Source organism: Tamandua tetradactyla, chromosome 8 (genome assembly GCF_023851605.1).
Source record: "Tamandua tetradactyla isolate mTamTet1 chromosome 8, mTamTet1.pri, whole genome shotgun sequence".
NCBI classification, from domain to species: domain Eukaryota; kingdom Metazoa; phylum Chordata; class Mammalia; order Pilosa; family Myrmecophagidae; genus Tamandua; species Tamandua tetradactyla.
In genome coordinates, this window is record NC_135334.1 from 74,689,072 (window position 1) to 74,706,946 (window position 17,875).

General features: G+C 33.9%; 1 protein-coding gene across 6 annotated transcripts in view; it reads right to left on the bottom strand.

The window, feature by feature from the left end:
• Window positions 1-17,875, bottom strand: part of NUP98 (nucleoporin 98 and 96 precursor) — a 195,109-nt gene that overhangs the window by 124,903 nt on the left and 52,331 nt on the right. For 2 of the 6 annotated variants that reach the window (XM_077113751.1, XM_077113750.1), the window contains exons 10-13: window positions 17,566-17,629; window positions 14,091-14,183; window positions 5,734-5,874; window positions 2,212-2,345 (exon numbers count right to left, since the gene is read on the bottom strand). In XM_077113751.1, coding sequence (XP_076969866.1) covers window positions 2,212-2,345; window positions 5,734-5,874; window positions 14,091-14,183; window positions 17,566-17,629 — 432 coding nt within the window. Of the gene's footprint in view, window positions 1-2,211; window positions 2,346-5,733; window positions 5,875-14,090; window positions 14,184-17,490; window positions 17,630-17,875 lie in introns of all 6 variants that reach the window. The other 4 variants (XM_077113749.1, XM_077113748.1, XM_077113747.1 and 1 more) reach the window with 2 other exon arrangements.

The window sequence follows — 17,875 nt, forward strand, 5'->3', positions numbered from 1 at the left end:
ACTCCAAAGACCCCTATTGTTTTGGAGTAGAATCAAAGGAGAAGGGGGAATTGTAACAGAGAAGAAAGGATTTAATAGACTCATATGACTGCTAAATCATTATACTGATGCTTCTTTTGGCCTCTGGTATTTTAGACCATACCAAAATTTGGAATCTGTTCTGTTGTTACACACTACATAGATATCACCTTTTTAGTTAAGGTATATTGGAGAGGCTGGAGGGAAGTGCCTGAAAATGTAGAGCTGTATTCCAGCAGCCATGTTTCTTGAAGATGACTGTATGATAAAGTTTTCAAAATGTGACTGTGTTATTGTGAAAATCTTGTGTCTGGTGCTCCTTTTATCTACGCTATAGACAGATGAGTAACACATCAGGATTAAAAATAAATAAATAATGGGGGGAACAATTGTTAAAATACACTTCATAGATTGAAATGCTAGTGATCAATGAAAGGGAGTGGTAAGGCGCATAGAAAAAAATAAGGGAAACAAAGGCTAAAATATATTGGGTAGATGGAAATATTAGCAGTCAATGAGAGGGAGGGGTAAGGGTTATGGTATGTATGAGTTTGTTTTATTTTTCTTTTTATTTCTTTTTCTGAATTTATGCGAATATTTTCAGAAACGATCATGGTAATGATATTGTGAGTTTCTGATTATATACCAAGAATGGAATGATCATATGGCAAGAATGTTCATGTTTGTATGTTGTTATGTTTAAAATAAAATAAAATAAAAAAGTTAAAAAAAATGTACTCTGAAAATTACTGCTTTTTTATTATTATTTTTTACTTTTTGTATATTTCACAATAAAAAAATGTTTTAACTCAAATACTTATATTCTTTTCTCCAAATTTTTTAAATTTAGATAAAATTCACTATTTAACTATTTTAGTATGTACAATTCAGTGGTTTTTAATATATTAGTATAATTTTGTACAACCGTCATCCTTATCTAATTTGAGAACATTTTAGTTAACCAAAAAGAAGCTCGTACCTTCTCAAACCCCATCTCTTCCCATTTGTTGGCAACCATCAGTCTACTTTCTGTGGATCTGTCCTCTCTGGACATTTCATGTAAATATAATCATATGTTGATTCTCTGTACGTTTCTTTCAATTAGCGTAACATATGCAAAGTCTATCCATGTTGTAACATGTATCAGTGTTTTTCTTTTTATGGATGAATGATATTCCATTATATGTATATATCACATTTTGTTTATCCATTCATCAGGTGATGGACCCTTACCTCTATTATTGCATGTATTATATTGTGCTAGAATAAATTCAAATGATTTTAAATCTGATCTTCCCCCTTAGATTATAGGCACTTAGAGAATAAAGCTGTGTTTATTTTCTTTTTCGTATCTCCTGAGATGAACACAGCACCTAGCATATATATAGGCACCTAAATTATGTTACCTGAATGAGATATAATTTTTCATCCAATCACCGCTTAAATTTATATAACTTTTAAAAAGTACTTGCACCTTCCTATTTTGCATCTCATAATATCTACCTTGAGAGTTAATTTAAGAGCCAGCTAAAGAAGAAATAAGATAATATAAATGATTGTATACTGTGCAACATTATGAGCCAGGTATGCATTACTCATTTAACTTCCAACATTGAAAAGTACTGCTAGTCCCATTTTCTTGATGAGAATATTGAGGTAGAGAAACAAAATGATCTGCCCAGTCTCAGAAACTTTAAGTGGTAAAATTAGGATCAATCAAAGACCAAAGACTATCTTTTACACTACACCAGTGAAAAAAAGATAATTTCTCTGCCACTAGAGCATAAGAGATTAAGAAAAAGCCACAAAGAAATCAAGAAGTAAGACTCTGATTTCGTTGCTTAAGAGCATTAAAATCATAAGAGTCAATTAACCTCTCTGACCCTTAGTTTCCTCCTATAAAATGAGAATAATTTCTACCTTACAAAGTAACCACTTTGTAAGGTAATTTCTACCTTATAAGTCTCTTGTAAAATTTTAGCCCAGAACTTCACACTCATGCTGCCTTCTAAATACAGCAAAAATAACTGACTCCTGGCCTAGTGCAAGGCATAAATAATATATGTTAAAAACGAAAATTTACACCAAAGCTTTGCTCAATCTCTTATGCTATAAAGGTTAAGAAATTCCATTCTACACACTTAGTTTCTTCTGCTCTGTAAAGAAATTTTACAGAAGCATCCTTCATTTTACCTCTTCTTTCTTCTTAGGGTCTGACATGGGATTCCGGAAGAGAGGGGAGTCTCCAAAAGGTGAGTATGTTAGACTGTTGATGTGTTGTTGCAGAACAGCCTGCTGTGCAGCAGAAGCATTTGGATCTGTCAAAGCTTTTTTGAAAGAAAAAAAAAAAAAAGATGTTAGCACAAGGACCAGTGCATTTACTTCAAGTGAATTCTTTTCGGGGATGTGGTCTTCAATATGTTCCGACTCACCCGATCATATTACTAGTGAGGAGAAATAAAATGAACAAAATCAATCTAAAAGATCAAAATACAAAGAGACATTTCACAGGCATCAATACCTATAAAAATTCACTTAGCAAATGTTAATCACTACTCAAAGAAATGTAAATTAAAGTAACTGTGATGCAATATTTTATACCTACCTCACTATCCATAACTAGCACAGCTATATAAAAGCTATAGTCTTTGACTTCTAGAAACATTATAAACTGGATTAATCCTTCTAAAGGAAACATGATAGAGCAAGTACTGTTTTTATATTCTTTAACCTGATAATATTAATAAGAGGAAATGTAACCCAAGAACTTAAACTACAAGTAAAATAAAGAAATATCCATATGTGTTCACTGCATATTATCTATAATGGTCAAAAGCTGAAAATAATCTAAATGTCCAACATTTAGGTAATAGTTGTAAAAATTATGGTACATCAATATGGCAGATCATGTAATTATTAAAAATAAATGACATTTTGTTTCACTGTGGAAATATAAAAGTACGTTTGATTTAATAAGTGAAAATTCCAAAGTAAAAAGTATTAGGTACACAAAGAGAAAGAGAAAGGAGGCAGCATACAAAAAGTGAAAACTGTTAAAGTACGCTTATGCATTCATTATATAAACGTAATATTTAAAATAAAAAGATCACCCAATTAGTCTATTTCCTTTGAAAATAGGGGCGCAAATATTTGTCATCAGTCACACAGAACTCAGTAAACAAAAAAGAGAAAACAATGAAGAATATACTCGTGATTTACAAACTGTATAAAGGAAAAACAAAACGCTTCATTCTATCTCGATTGAAGAGACCTCTTTGCAAGACAAAGTAACTCTTTCCACATCAAATCACATTTTTTTATTATTAATGATTATGAACAAGGCTAAATCGAACACAGAAGAAGACAATACACATTATATGACTGCCATAAACAAAACATTTTCTAAACTCACAATGTGGGGAGAAAACCATAACAACAACAACAAAAAAATCGAGTGGACAGCTATAGCTAAATTAACAAAATGGTGGTAGATGCACCTTATCCAATCTGATGCAATCATTAAATTATTTCAGGAAATATTGCAAATTTGCTCAGGATTTTTGAAACCTAGAAGAGATAACTTAAAGAGCAAATAAATCATATGCGTTCAGAAAGTTTCTCAATCCAGTATAAGACTACAGGCAAGAAAAAAATAAAGTATCTTTTGGTTTCCGGGTCCACACAATGAGAGCACAGTGTTATCCTAAGGCATACAAAAAGAGAATCAAGAAAATTACTTGATGACAAATTATACATGAAAAAACCCTAAGCCAGTATCATCTAATCCCATAATTTGCCATGAACAGGTCACCCATCTTCATTTGCTCAAAATAATAAAAACGCCCTTTAACAAACCAAAACATGACTAAGAAACTGTATAATGGAGCTTTTAGTTTTGTATGTATAATACGAAATCTTTTTCATTTAACTGTATTATTTAAAGACACAGAAGAGAGAGTTGACACGTTGGCAAAAATAAGAAAGAACAAACTAGAGTAAGCGCTAGTTAAGCTATCACTGGTGTCATATATTCAATTCTGCTAATAATAATTTGAAAACACAATAGAAAACCAATCATGGCCAAATGATTAAGAGAACAGGGAAAAAATCTGAAAGTGAAGTCTTCTGAGAAGAAAGACAAGAAACTGATGACTATTATCCGGAAGACAACGAGTTGTTGCAAAGAAATTGTATAAGATGGGATCTGGTTGGCTTTAGAAAATAAAAGCAGAACCAGTGGGTAGAAATTGTATGGAGGAAGGTTTTGATTTCTAAACAAGCTGAACAAAACAATGAACTGGACTGCCCTGCAAAGAAGCTATCACACCTGAGGTTTTTTTAGACAAGTAGAGGGCTTTCACAGTAAGTTCTAAAGTATCCTCCAGGAGAGAATAATCTGGGTTCATACTACAGCAGGAAGACAGAGGGTCAAAGAATGAAGTATTTGGAGGAAAGAATTCTGATTCTCTTCTTGAGAATTTGGAATAGTTTAGAAAGGCTGGTAACGTAAGGGGAAAAAAAAGAATTAGAAATTCCAGGAAAACCCAAAAGCAATATAAAAAAGATGCACTTGGTTGGGAAGCAATGAATTCAAAATTATGATAAAATGCTGGGTTCACTTACAACTTTTAAACAGCCCTTTAAACCAAGAACAGAAGATAAGTGCAGTTACAAGAGAGAACACAGTAACTTCATCAATATAAAAAAATAAGATTGCAAAAGAAGAAATGTGGGAAAGAAAAGGTTACATAGGAGCACTAATATGCTCACCTGACAAAGGTGAGGTGAGAAATACCATCTCCTAGTTACACAAAGTATGTAACTATACCATGTGAGAGACCTGGGTTCGATTCCCAGTCCAAGCACATCCCCCCTCAAAGAAGCAAACTAGCAAACCAACAAATGAAAAACAAACAAAAATTCAACAAATGGTGCTGCAGTAACAGGATACTCACATACAAAAATAATGAAATAATGAAATGTGACTCCGATACAGCATACAAAAAATAAAAGGTATGTAACTACACAGATTAAATTTGCAAAGATTTTTCAAAATATATAGGACATATATATGGCACATATATAGGACAGGAGACAAATTAAGTGATTCAGAGACTATCAATCTCAAAAGTTACTCTATTTAAGCCAGTTTTTAGCTCCCAACAGAACACTGTTTCCTTTAAAAAAAAAACATTTAAGAAGTAATTTAATTTTCATAAATAACAAATAAATAATGATAAAGGTGATAGGGCAGATATGGCAAAAACTGTGAGGAGAGCATATACGAATCAATGAAGTTTGAAAAACATTTCAATCGATTAAACTAAATTGAAGGTATTTAGTAAATATAGTTATACTGGGAGAATTGAATAAAGATGGTAAAAGGTGAAAAGTGAGCTAAAATCAAATTTACTATAAGCAAATCACAGCAGTATCAGCACATCATTCAGAGATATGATCTTAATATGGTATATTAATACCAGAGAAATTAAAAGCAGTAACAAAAGCTATGGATGAGCAGGCCTGGGAGCAAGTAAGTTGGGTCTGGGATGGGGCCAGTATCTATTTAAAGTCCTTTTGCACAATACAATTGTTTGACATACATATATGTAGTGCTTTGGTAGAGACAGCACAGGGTAGATGGAGAAAGGTCAACAAGTTAAGTACCAGCGAGAAATAAACTGAGCAAAGCTTTCTAAAGTGATTGATACTTACCTACTGGGGCCTGGGGCGCTCCAAAACCCAAAGTAGCTGTCGTGGTATTAAATCCAGGGGCCCCAAAGGCTCCTGTACCCAGAGGCCCTCCAATCTTAGGCTGATTGTTCCCAAACAAAGATGCCTGTCCAGCACCAAGAGCTATGGAGACAAGAAGGGGAAAAAAAAACACCATAGAAGATCCTTTGAATGTTATGCCAGAGGACAGTTACTTAAATATATAATATGTTTGTTAACATCAAAATGGCTACTCTTTCAACAAAAGAGCTATTACAGCAAATGCTGACTATGTATTAGGTACTGCGCAGAATGCATTACATATATCACAGGCAAAATACTTGATCTCTCTATGCTTCAACATAACAGTTTAAAGATGCAGTCTAAGATTAAAATGAATAAGCACAAGAAAAGCATTAAGAGACCTGGTACAGAATAAGAATGAGGGCCTTTAATCTGGTATAGCTTAATGCAATGCCTGAATACATACCAGAGGGTATTAAGCAGATAATCAAAAAGAATTTGGCAAAGTTCCTTGTGGGAAGGGTGAAAAATATGGAACTATTAAACTTTACCACCAGGGAAACCCTGGATACTGCATGAAACATTAAGGACACCCAAATCAATAGGCCTCAAGCACTTGATCTGGAGGTTTGTTCTTGTGAAGCTTATGTATATAGTGGAAAAGCTTAGACTACCTATAGGTATTGCCTAAGAATTACTTCTGGAGAACCTCCTTTGTTGCTCAGATGTGGCCTCTCTCTCTCTCTAAGCCCAACTCTGCAAGAGAAATCACTGTCTTTCCGTCTACCTGGGACATGACATCCAAGGATAAAAGTCCCCTGGCAATACGGGAGATGACCCCCAGGGATGAGCCTGGCCCTGGCATGATGGGATCAAAATGCCATTATGACCAAAAGGTAAAAAGAAGTCTAACAAATACGGTATCAGTGGCTGAGAGAGTTCAAATAGAGTTGAGAGACTACTCTGGAGGTCATTCTTACACAAGTGTCAGCATTGCTTCCTATCATAGCTTGCCAAACCCCAATCAAAACCATTCCTGCTAACCCAAAAGAACACCTAGGGTACTGTATAAGATTCTATAAAGGCTCCATTCAATAGGGTAACTTTCCAGAAACCTACAACCTCAAGATAGGTCCCTGGACCAGATAAGTCTTGAAACCCAGAGGGGCCAGCATCTCCGGAATATCAACTAGTTCTACCCCCAACCCATATTACTGATAGCCCCTTCCAATATGAAAAAGTTAGGATGGGCATGTCCAAACACCTCTAAAGAGTGGGAGAAAGATCAAAGGTGATGGTGGAGTTATAAAGAGAAAGTAGGGTTTAACAAAGGAGTAAGACTGCTGAATCATTATACTGATACTTCTTTTAGTCTCCAGTTATCTTAGAGCAACTAGAAGTAAAAACCCAAAGTTGTGGAATTGTAACTCATACCAAACTGAAATTTCTTCTACAACTAAATTGTTGTGATGTACTCTGAAACTTATGCTTTTCTGTACATGTTATTTTTCATGAAAAAGAAAAAAAAAGTTGATCATGATGATAAATACACAGCTACATGATGATATTGTGAACTGTACACTTTGGATGATTACATGGTATGTGAATATATAATATATATCAATAAAAATTTTTTTTAAATCTTAAAAGAGGCCTGGTACATACTAGAAACTCATTAAATATTAACTATTATCTCATTTAATCTTCACAAAAACTGAAGTAGGAACCATTATTCATATTTTACGAGAAAACTGAAAGTTTTATAATTAGCACAACGTGATAAATATAATAAATGGTGGAGCTGGGGTTCAAATATAGGTGAATCTGACAATCAGCCAGGGCACTTAATGGCTACTCTATAGATTTTCAAAGAATTTTTTTAAATTAAATAATAAATTCTCATTAAATTTCAGTATTTGTGATCAAAATACTCAGGTGACCCAATCCCCTTTTCTGAGTGACACATAAGCTAACCTGTGTAAAACCAAACCCAATAAACCTTTACAGAGCAAAAATTAACATTTTTAAGGTTACCCATCTCATGAAAACTGCTAGACAAAGACAAATCAGTTTTACAAAAAGCTAAATACCTTATGATAAGGTTACAAAAAAGATTTATTCAAAAAGTACTGGCAACGTCCCTTGGGAGAAAAATCATGAAACTATTAAACTTTACCACCAGGGGAAACCCAGATACTGTGCCAAACATTAAGGACAACCAAATTAATAGGCCAAACCCTTGTTCTTGAGGCTTGTTCTTGTGAAGTTTATTTATAAAGGAGAGAAGCTTAGCCTTCTATAGGTATGCCTAAGATCACCTCCAGAGGACCTCTTCTGTGGCTCAGATATGGCCTTTCTCTCTGGAAGTAAAGCCTTTGTCCCCACCAACTCCCAACCCACTATGTGGGACATAATATTAAAGTCTCCCTGGCAGCATGGGAAATGACCCCCAGAGATGAGTCTGACCCTGGCACCATGGGATCAACAATGCTATCTTGACAAAAAGGGGGAAAGGAAGTCTAACAAATAAGGGATCAGTGGCTGAGAGAGTTCAAATAGAGTCAAAAGGCTACAATGGAAGTCATTCTTAGGCATGCTTCAGTTAGACATTGCTAGCTAACATAACCTGACAAACCCCAGCCAAAACCATTCCTGCCAATCCTAAAGAACACTCAGAGCATTATATAAGATTCTACAAAGGTTCCATGCACTAAGGTAATGCTCCAAAACCTACAACCTACAGACGGGTCCCTGGAACAGATAAGTCCTGAAATATAGAGGGGCCAGCCCTTCCAGAATATCAGCTAGTTTCATCCCCCATCCATATTATTAATAGCCCCTTCTAACATAAAAATGTTAGAATGAGCATAGCCCATATAGCCCTAAAGAGTGGGAGAAAGATCAGAAGTGATGGTGGAGTTAGAGAAGGTCGGGTTTAACAAATGAGTTATGAGTGCTGAATCATTACACTAATATTTCTTTTAACCTCCAATTACTTAGAGCAGCTAGAAATAAAAGCCTAGAATTGTGGAATTGTAACCCATACCAAAGTCTGAAATCTGTTTACAACTAATCGTTGTGACGTATTTTAAAATTTATTGTTTTTATGTATATATGTTAATTACAGAAAAGGAGGAGTATAACAGGAAAGATAGAATTTAACAACTGAGTATGACTGCTGAATCATTATATTGATATTTCTGTTGGTCTCCAGTCACTTGGAGCTAGAAGCAAAAATGAAAAACCATGGAACTGTAATCTATACCAAACATTAAAATCTATTCTATAACTACTTGTTAAAATATACTTAGAAATTTACTGCCTTTTGGTATATATGTTATATATATTACAAATAAAAAATTAAAAAAAAACTTACATAGATGAAGATTTACGAGTCACATTTGATGAAGAGCTCATTTTCACCAGGGTGTTTAAAACCTATTTCAAAAACCTAAAATGTTTTAAACCCAATGAAAATTGCTTCTAGACCTTGCTTATAGAATCAGTAGTAATTTTTAAGTAAAGGTATAAAATGGGGAGAATTTAATTGATCTGAGTTCATAACGTAGGGGATCTGATATTCCTTTTTACATATCAAATTCATCTTGGCAAAGACATGGGTTAAAAGGAATATCATTTCAAAGACAGAATACCTGGAAGTTAAAATGTTATATGGACTCATAATCCAAAAAAAGGATAGAAATATAGTGAAAATGTCTACTGAATGGACAAGACATTCCCTAACTGTCTGCCATCATTAATACAAGAAGCCAATGTAGTCATTCAAAATAAGACTGGGATTATTTCACCTTAAAAAGCCCAGCTTTGAGATAAGAAATTAGAACTTCTTTTAAAGTTCCAAAACACCAAAAATCATCACAAGTTCCAAGAAATACTAAAATTGCACTACTTGAGTAATTCAAAGGAAAGGTTTTTACTGCAGATTACACGATTCTCTCTCTTTTTTTGGTTGCCATATGTCTCTCTACCCCAAACAAAACTTACTGAAGTCTAAATGTATAAAACAGATTAAAATTTGTGCTGTGGAGGGGTGTTCACATCACTTTTATAAGCAACCCTGCTTGAAGTCCGATGAAATGGTTTAAAAACCATATTATTTCAAAACCCACAGAAAAGAATATAAAGCATTGGTGGAAGGTTCTGTTGGTACGGAAAGATATTATAAAATGCCCTGACTGCATACTGTTGCAATTTATCATGGGAAGATACATACTTTATCTAGTTTTCTAGTTTTCAGACATAAAGTTTTCACAATCACAAAGTCACAGTGCAAAAGCTCTATCATTACACAATCATCTTCAAGAAACATGGCTACTGGAACACAGTTCTACAGTTTCAGGCACTTCCCTCCAGCCTCTCCAACATACCTTAACTAAAAAGGTGATATCTATACAATACCTAAGAATAACCTCCAGGATAACCTCTTGACTCAGTTTGTAATCTCTCAGCCACTGACACTTTATTTCGTCTCATTTCTCTCTTCCCCCTTTTGGTCTAGAAGGTTTTCTCATTTCCTTGATGCTGAGTCCCAGCACATACTTAAAATTTCTGTTCCATGTTGTCAGAAAGGTTTACAACCCTGGGAGTCATGTCCCATGTACAGAAGGGAGGGCAGTGAGTTTGCTTGTCATGTTGGCTGAGAGAGAGAGGCCACATCTCACTAACAAAAGAGGTTCTCTGGGGGTGATTCTTAGGTCTAATTTTAAGTAGGCTTAGCCTATCCTTTGCGGGGATAAGTTTCATATGAACAAACCCCAAGATTGAGGGCTCAGCCTATTGCTTTGGCTGTCCCCACTGCTTGTGAGAATATCAGTAATTCTCCACATGGGGAGGTGGCTTCTTATGCTTAATGGAAGGTCTTACTAACAAACCACAAGTTGTGGGACACTGAATGTTATGTATCATGTCAAATAATAATAATAGTTTGGTAATAAATTAAGATGAAAATGTGCTATACCTATGATTACTTGTGGGAGTCATAAGAAAGCTATATGGGGGATAAGGTGGGAATAGCGGCCCGAAATGAAGATGGTTGTATTGCCCTTGGGACTTCTGAAAAGTGCTAAAAAATTTAAATTTGTCTATCTTATATAATCACTGGGTAGATTTTTCTTAGTATATAATAGTAAAACAATAAAGCTTATTAGATGCATCCTCAAGCTTACTACTTCATAGAAAACTTCAAGAATTAAAACTTAGTACTTTTAATAAGTAACTACTTAGAAAATGATGTGCCGTGCAGGTAATTAATAACATAACTGTGGAGTAAGAAATTGTTATGTTCTTGATTTAATGAGTGTTTCTTAGTGTGAGCACATGGGGAAAAAATTATATGCCAAGAAACAATATAAAACATTTTATACTAAGAGTGGTCACTTAGATAAAGGAGTAGAAAAACCTGCTTAAGTAAATATCTTTTAACAGACCTAAGTATTAGTACATTTAACATTTGTAGCCAAGTACTCATAAAACAACCAAAGGCATGTTACAGAAAAACATATTTCTATTAAGGTATGAATTTAAATCGCCATAACTGAGAACAAGAGACTGCACATGAACACCCACTTAAAGAATGCCAAAAAGAAGCAACCCAAAGCTACAGTGCTATTCTGCTTGTGATTCCATGAGATACAGAGAGTTTGTGGGTGTGGTTATTTATGTACAAAAGCATCAGGATACGTTCCTCTCAAAGCCAAAACTTTGCTTTAACAGATGTATTAATCAAAGAATTTCAAGAGTATGCTCAGCGAGTCTCACAATTCTTGTTTCCTTAAATGATTCACAGCTCCAAAGGGTGGGGATGTAAAGCTCTTCTTTGAGCCTATATGGACAACACATGAATGAGGAATATTTAACAACAAAAATGCAATTCCTTATATGTGAGAGAGAACTGTTTAAGGAAAGTTGAATATATTAAAATGAAATTAAAAGTTGGGATAGTAAATTTTTCTGGAGTAGAAAACAAACATCAGAAAAGAAAATACAGAATTTTTTAAAATCTTGGACTACAGGAATACGCATTCCTAATTATTGTAATTATATTCCTTATTACGAGGGCCAGAAGCCAAAAGGTTTAACATTTACTTAGAGCACACAAAAATAAAATCCTGTACATAAAGATATCATAAACAAAGTAAATGATGAAAATATCTGAAACAGTATGGTAGGATCTAACCTATAGGTTTATGTTTCATAAACTGTCAAAACCACCCTTTAAAAAGCACTTCATTTGCTCATACCAAGGCTATTTTTTTCTGCAGGGTTAGAAGAAAGTGCTGTTTCTCTGGTAGACTGTCAGATAATATATTCTGCTTAAGTTTATGGATGATTGTACAAAAAAAAAAAAAAGCTTAATTTTTATTTTGCAAAATATATGCAGTAAAATTTGAATAAGTTAAAAGCTCAACTCAAAATCTACCACACATCCAAAGAGTTAACATCCAATGATCAAGCATTATGAAAATGGAATTCAAAAATCCAAATGGCCAGTGAACACAAAGATATTAATTTTTACCTATAATTTCTGAAGTACAAATTGAAACAAGCTATCATTTTCCACAATCAATCCATGCACAGATGAAAAAGCCCCTGAATATGGAGAAGCTATGGGAAAATATGCATTTTTATACAGTGTGAGCAAGAAAACAATTTGGCAGTCTTTTGGGAAAAGCAAACTAATAGAATCTACCAAAATTCCAGAAATGGATATCTTCTGAAAACAGTTCCAATTCTAAGTACTAGTCCTATAGTAAAACTAACACACTTATTCAAAATTATTTAACAGGAATTTTCATTAGAGTTTTGCTAATATTATCAATATCATCAGTAGGAGAAAAGTTAAACAAATTATGCTGTGTGTGTACATATATGTACACACTGGAATACTACGCAGTTATTTCTTTAATGAGATAGATTTATATGCACTGACCAAAAGGAAGAAAAACAAAGCCTATGATATCATGAGAAGAGAAAAAACGAGTCATAGAACACTATAAGGCACTTGCTTACAAACATTTTTGACTGCATCACACAATATAAAATACAAATATTCAAAGTACACATGTGGGTACACACACACGTAAACATAACTGAAACAAAATTTTTATAAAATGATATTTACTCTTACTATGTACCACAAATTTTTTAAATTCTAGTTGTTTTTTTTTTAATGCTAGCTGCAACACACTAGATTTATATTATAATGAATGAATGCATCTCAGCCTTTGGTTTAAAAAAACACTCAAGTAGAGTATACTTTCCAATATAAGGAAACCCTATATATAAAGTACCTATGTGCATAACATTTGTGTGCACAAAAATGTTTTAGAAATAAATAAAAAGGTTGTCTGACAGGATATGCCAAACTTTACTATTACTTTACAATAGGTGATACTTCAGTATTGTTGAAATACTTGAGCATTTTTATCTTTTAAAGAGGAAAAAAGAAAATGAAATAGTGCATAAAGTACAAAATATGAGGTTCTATTGGGGAGATGTGAAATGATGAATGGTTAGATCACAGAAGCAGAGACAACAGGTAAGTAGACGTCAGAAGCAGAGACCATGGAAACAGAAGACCACGCCGATGGTCAGATGAAATGGGAAGGTAGGCAAAACTATTTGCTTGGAAGACTTTGGTGGTCTGTATGCTGAAGTTTCTATCTATTTTATGACACTGAGCACCCCCCCAACTGTTTAAAACAGCTGGATAGGTAGAAGGGTATCTTCACAGACACTGAAATAAAATTACTGGATGATCTGGGATAAAGGGGTGATATTTTAGTTCTGAACCACAGTGCCACAGTGTTATGAACTGAGTGGTATGTATAGACCTCGCAAAATTTAAGAGTATTTGTGAATTACTTTAGCGTGTGCTAGTACTGTTCTTTCTTAGCCTTAGGATAATAAAGATTACTTGATAAACAGTTCAAATGCTCAAATCCCTGTTTTAAAGGAAACACAAGGGAATCGAAAGTTAATAATGCCATCATACTGGCAAATCTCACATTGAATACTAAAAATCCCATATAAACTAGCACTATTAAAAATTGAGAGAATTCTCGCCTTCCAAATTGTGTAAGAATAAATTTCTGTTGTTTGAAAAAAGAAAAAAAAATTTGGAGAAAAGGGGGCATATAGCCTTAAAGTAAATGTGCAAATGTTTTAAGACTGGATAAAGCATGTTTTGTATCCAGCTGTGATCCACCAGTGAAAATGGAAATAAAGCCTCTTATTTTGAGGCATAGGACTGAACAGAGTTCCAGCAATAAGAAAGCCAAATTGTATCACTTCCTGTCATGGTAGCAAATCCTTACCTGTTCCAAATCCTGTTCCAATTCCAGTTCCCAGAGGCCCAGGTGCTGATTTGCTTCCAAAAATACTATTCCCAGTGGTATTTGAGCCAAAACCTAGGAGGACAAAAAAATGAGGGATTGTACGTACAACATTGACTCCCAATTTCTTCTATAAGGGAGTTTAAAACAAAGTCTGACCCTAGGCCGTGCATTCTTTCAGTTATTAATATTTAAGATTCCTAAATGGTAGACTAATTTAACTTTTTGAAAATTAACTTTTGACTCTAAAAACAAACCCAGAAGTCTTCATATTTGCTTCATTACATTTCATAAATAATAGCAAATAGTAAAGCAAAGTGACTGTGCTTGAGTTTGGGAAACATTTCCTTTGTAAGGCCTCCACTTCATGGTTCACATTCAGTTATTAAAAAAAAATTCATTCTCTCCAGCTTCCAGCAAAAAATAAGAGTCAAGAATAAAGACATTTGAATGAACTTAAAGGTTCTTGTGAAGAAAAAAATCATGTATAAAAATTCTGCAGCAGCTTGTGTGTAGAACAAACAGGGCCTGTGACTGATCATGGGTGAGAAGCTTTAATGATGCATACTGAATTAGATGAAAGGAGCATTTGAGAACTTAGCCAGGATATTAAAAAGAAAAAATAATCTATGAATAATTTGTCCAGAGTTGAACCATTTCTTTGCATTATCAGAGTTGATAGAGAGTTGAAAAACCATCCTTCCTTCACTATGATGCGCCATTTTAGAGAAAATCCTATGATTTTCCTTTAAAATCCAGTTTCCTCTCAAAGATGCCTATATCACATTGCAGCTATTGCTTTTCTTTTGTTCAGATATGCTGACAAAGATTCTGTACTTCTTTTTGGAGCTAAACATTAACAAAACAGCTCTCAGGACAAGAGAGGAAGAAAAGAATCAATCACTGGCCAGAAAACCCTTTAGGAAAACGCCTGAACTTATTTTTAAAAGTATCATGAAGAGGAATAAGTTCAAAAGATTACAAAGTAAAAAGTGTATCTTGGAATATATGACAGCATCACAAACTATGAATATTACACTTTCATGGCCAGTATTTGGGTAATTATCTCAAACAAGCAGACAAAAAAAAAATTGAAGTGAAAAAATATAAACGGCTTGAAACAAATATTCTAATGGCATTTTAAAACCCAAGCACATAATGTGACAATATATTTGATTCATGCATTCAGTAAATATTTTCTTGAATTGTGCTAATAAGTAGCTGTGCAACAAAAATGGAGTGTTGCCTACTCAAGCACAATCGACTTTCTGTAAAGAACAAAAATAGAAAACATACTTCAAGATATTTTTTTTTGAGTTAAAATTTAACCAGGAATGATCTTCCAGCCCCCCAAACCACAGAAAACATATCTGTGAACTACCTCAAACCCACAAGAGGGAACTAAATCCCAACATACACTGTTTATACCACACATTCCCTCCGATTCTTACTGTTAACAGTTTATCAACTGTTATTTCAAAACAATTCCACAAAATAAAATCAAAGACAATTCAAATTCAGCACGCAAGCTAGTGAGGCATGCCAGATAAAGATGAGGCCTTTCAATATCAAATCACTGAACATGAGTATAAATATATTCATACAACAAAAGAAATCTACAAATAAAATTCATACAACAGGGTGGGCCACAGTGGCGCAGCAGGTAGCATCCTCACCTGCCATGCCAGAGACCCGGGTTCAATTCCCGGTGCCTACCCATGAAAAAAAAAAAAATTCATACAACACACCAGAAATTTGCAACCATATACATCAAATATAATTTAAAAGTGCAGTCTATTTTATCATGTACCCTGTCAGAGAGAAATAACATTTACTACTGAAAATGGAGTGTGTTACAAAAATAAAGCTTTTATTAAACCCACACATTTTCCAAGAGGATGAAATTGTTTTTTGGAGAGAACCAAAAAAATCACAGATGTTACACTGGCCCTTTAAGGGCTACAGTACATACCCAGATACACAGCACATCTGTGGTATTAAAATTTCATGGGGTAAGAGGATGATTAGGGGATAAAAAGATCTACAAAGGCTGGTTGGAGAGGGGAGAGTGAAAATGGGAGGGAAAAAAAAAAGGTGAGAAACAAATTTAACTTATAATTATCTTTCCCATCTTAATTTTTATAGATGAAGAACACAATCTGGATAGCTTATCCATGCTAACCAACTCTGCTGCCTCAAAGCTGCTTTATTTCAAGTAGAGTATGACCAAAAATAATTAAAGGAACAACTATATTCATTACTAAGAATAAGGAACAGGACTAAAAGGGGTTATAAAAAAATCAAAACAAATTCATAATTTAGGAATTGGTACCTGAACCTATCTACTTCCTTTATGTAGTTAAGACTTCTATGAAAACATATGATCATCAAATAAGTGTCTGAATTGGTATCTTTCTTTTTCTCTATTTGTAATTTACAAGATTCTTCAAAACTTCACTAAAGAACTGTTTAGATGTTGACCTACACCAAATGACCATGTCTTTGTACTTATTTCCCTAAAAGAATCAATCAGTGCCTAGTGATCTACCTGGGGCACAAGATCTTCAAAAGTACTTGAACTGCTATTTCCTTAACAATATAGAACTTTCCTTATCTGATTTAAATCAAACGATAGCAAATACATTTGAAACCTTAATTAGGTAGTAATAGAAGACATTTAAAATATGATGTTTCACTTATACAGGTTTAAATTTTTACAGCATTTCTTTTATCAATAGTTGGATCTTATCTACTTTTCCCAAATTTTTTTATAATGAGTATGTACTCCTACGTATTATTAAATCTTATCTATGTATTTCCCAAGTTTTTTTGCAATGAACATGTACTATTATTTCTTTATGTGATAAAAGAAAAAGAAAACTATTTGAAACTGCCAGAAAACTACTGAATAATCTCTCAAATGAGAAAAGTCAATTTTCAGTAAAATCCATGAGATCACCTACTGTGCAATATTTCCATGTTTGAACCATGACCTAACAGGATGTGTCATCCCAACCAAATGTGGTTTATTTATGCTTTCTCAGGTATTGATCAGGTAATCAGTACAAAGAACATAACTTCTTACTTTGAAAAAACTCCATCTCCATTACAGAACCAACTTTCTGCTAGGCACTATTGCAGGTACTGAATGGCCCACTTTATCCAAAGCAGAAATACAAGAGAATTTGTACATGGAAAGGCAATTATATCTCACCTAATTTTTCCAACCCATATTGATGATTTAAAACTATTCCCTCTGTACTTCACTAAGCCACAGCTTACCTGAGAATTTTTAAACATTCCCAATCACATGAATCAGGAGAATGACGTGTGGTATAGTCAGTGTAACTTTAAGAGAGGCAAACCTGCTTTTTATATGTACCAAAATTGGAAGTGTTTGTATTGGTTCCTAAAGTCAGGGTTGGTTTGTTACCAAAGAGCCCGCCACTGGTTGTACCAAATGAAGGAGCACTGGTTGTGCTGGTTCCAAATGCAGTAAGCTTGTTATTGCCAAACAGGGTCTATAAAAAACAGAATACAGAAAATTTAAATAATATAAAGATATACATCAAAAAGTAAATAAACATTACATCAGATAATACTGGGTAAGCTGGGGATTAGGGTGGAGAAGTGATGTCATAACTTCTGTGGAAATAAATAGAAGGATGAAAAAGACTATCAGAAAAACAAACTACAGTAATTCAAACAGGATTAATTTTATAAACACAAAATGCCCTTAGACTGAAAAGTTAGTAATAGCCCCTAAG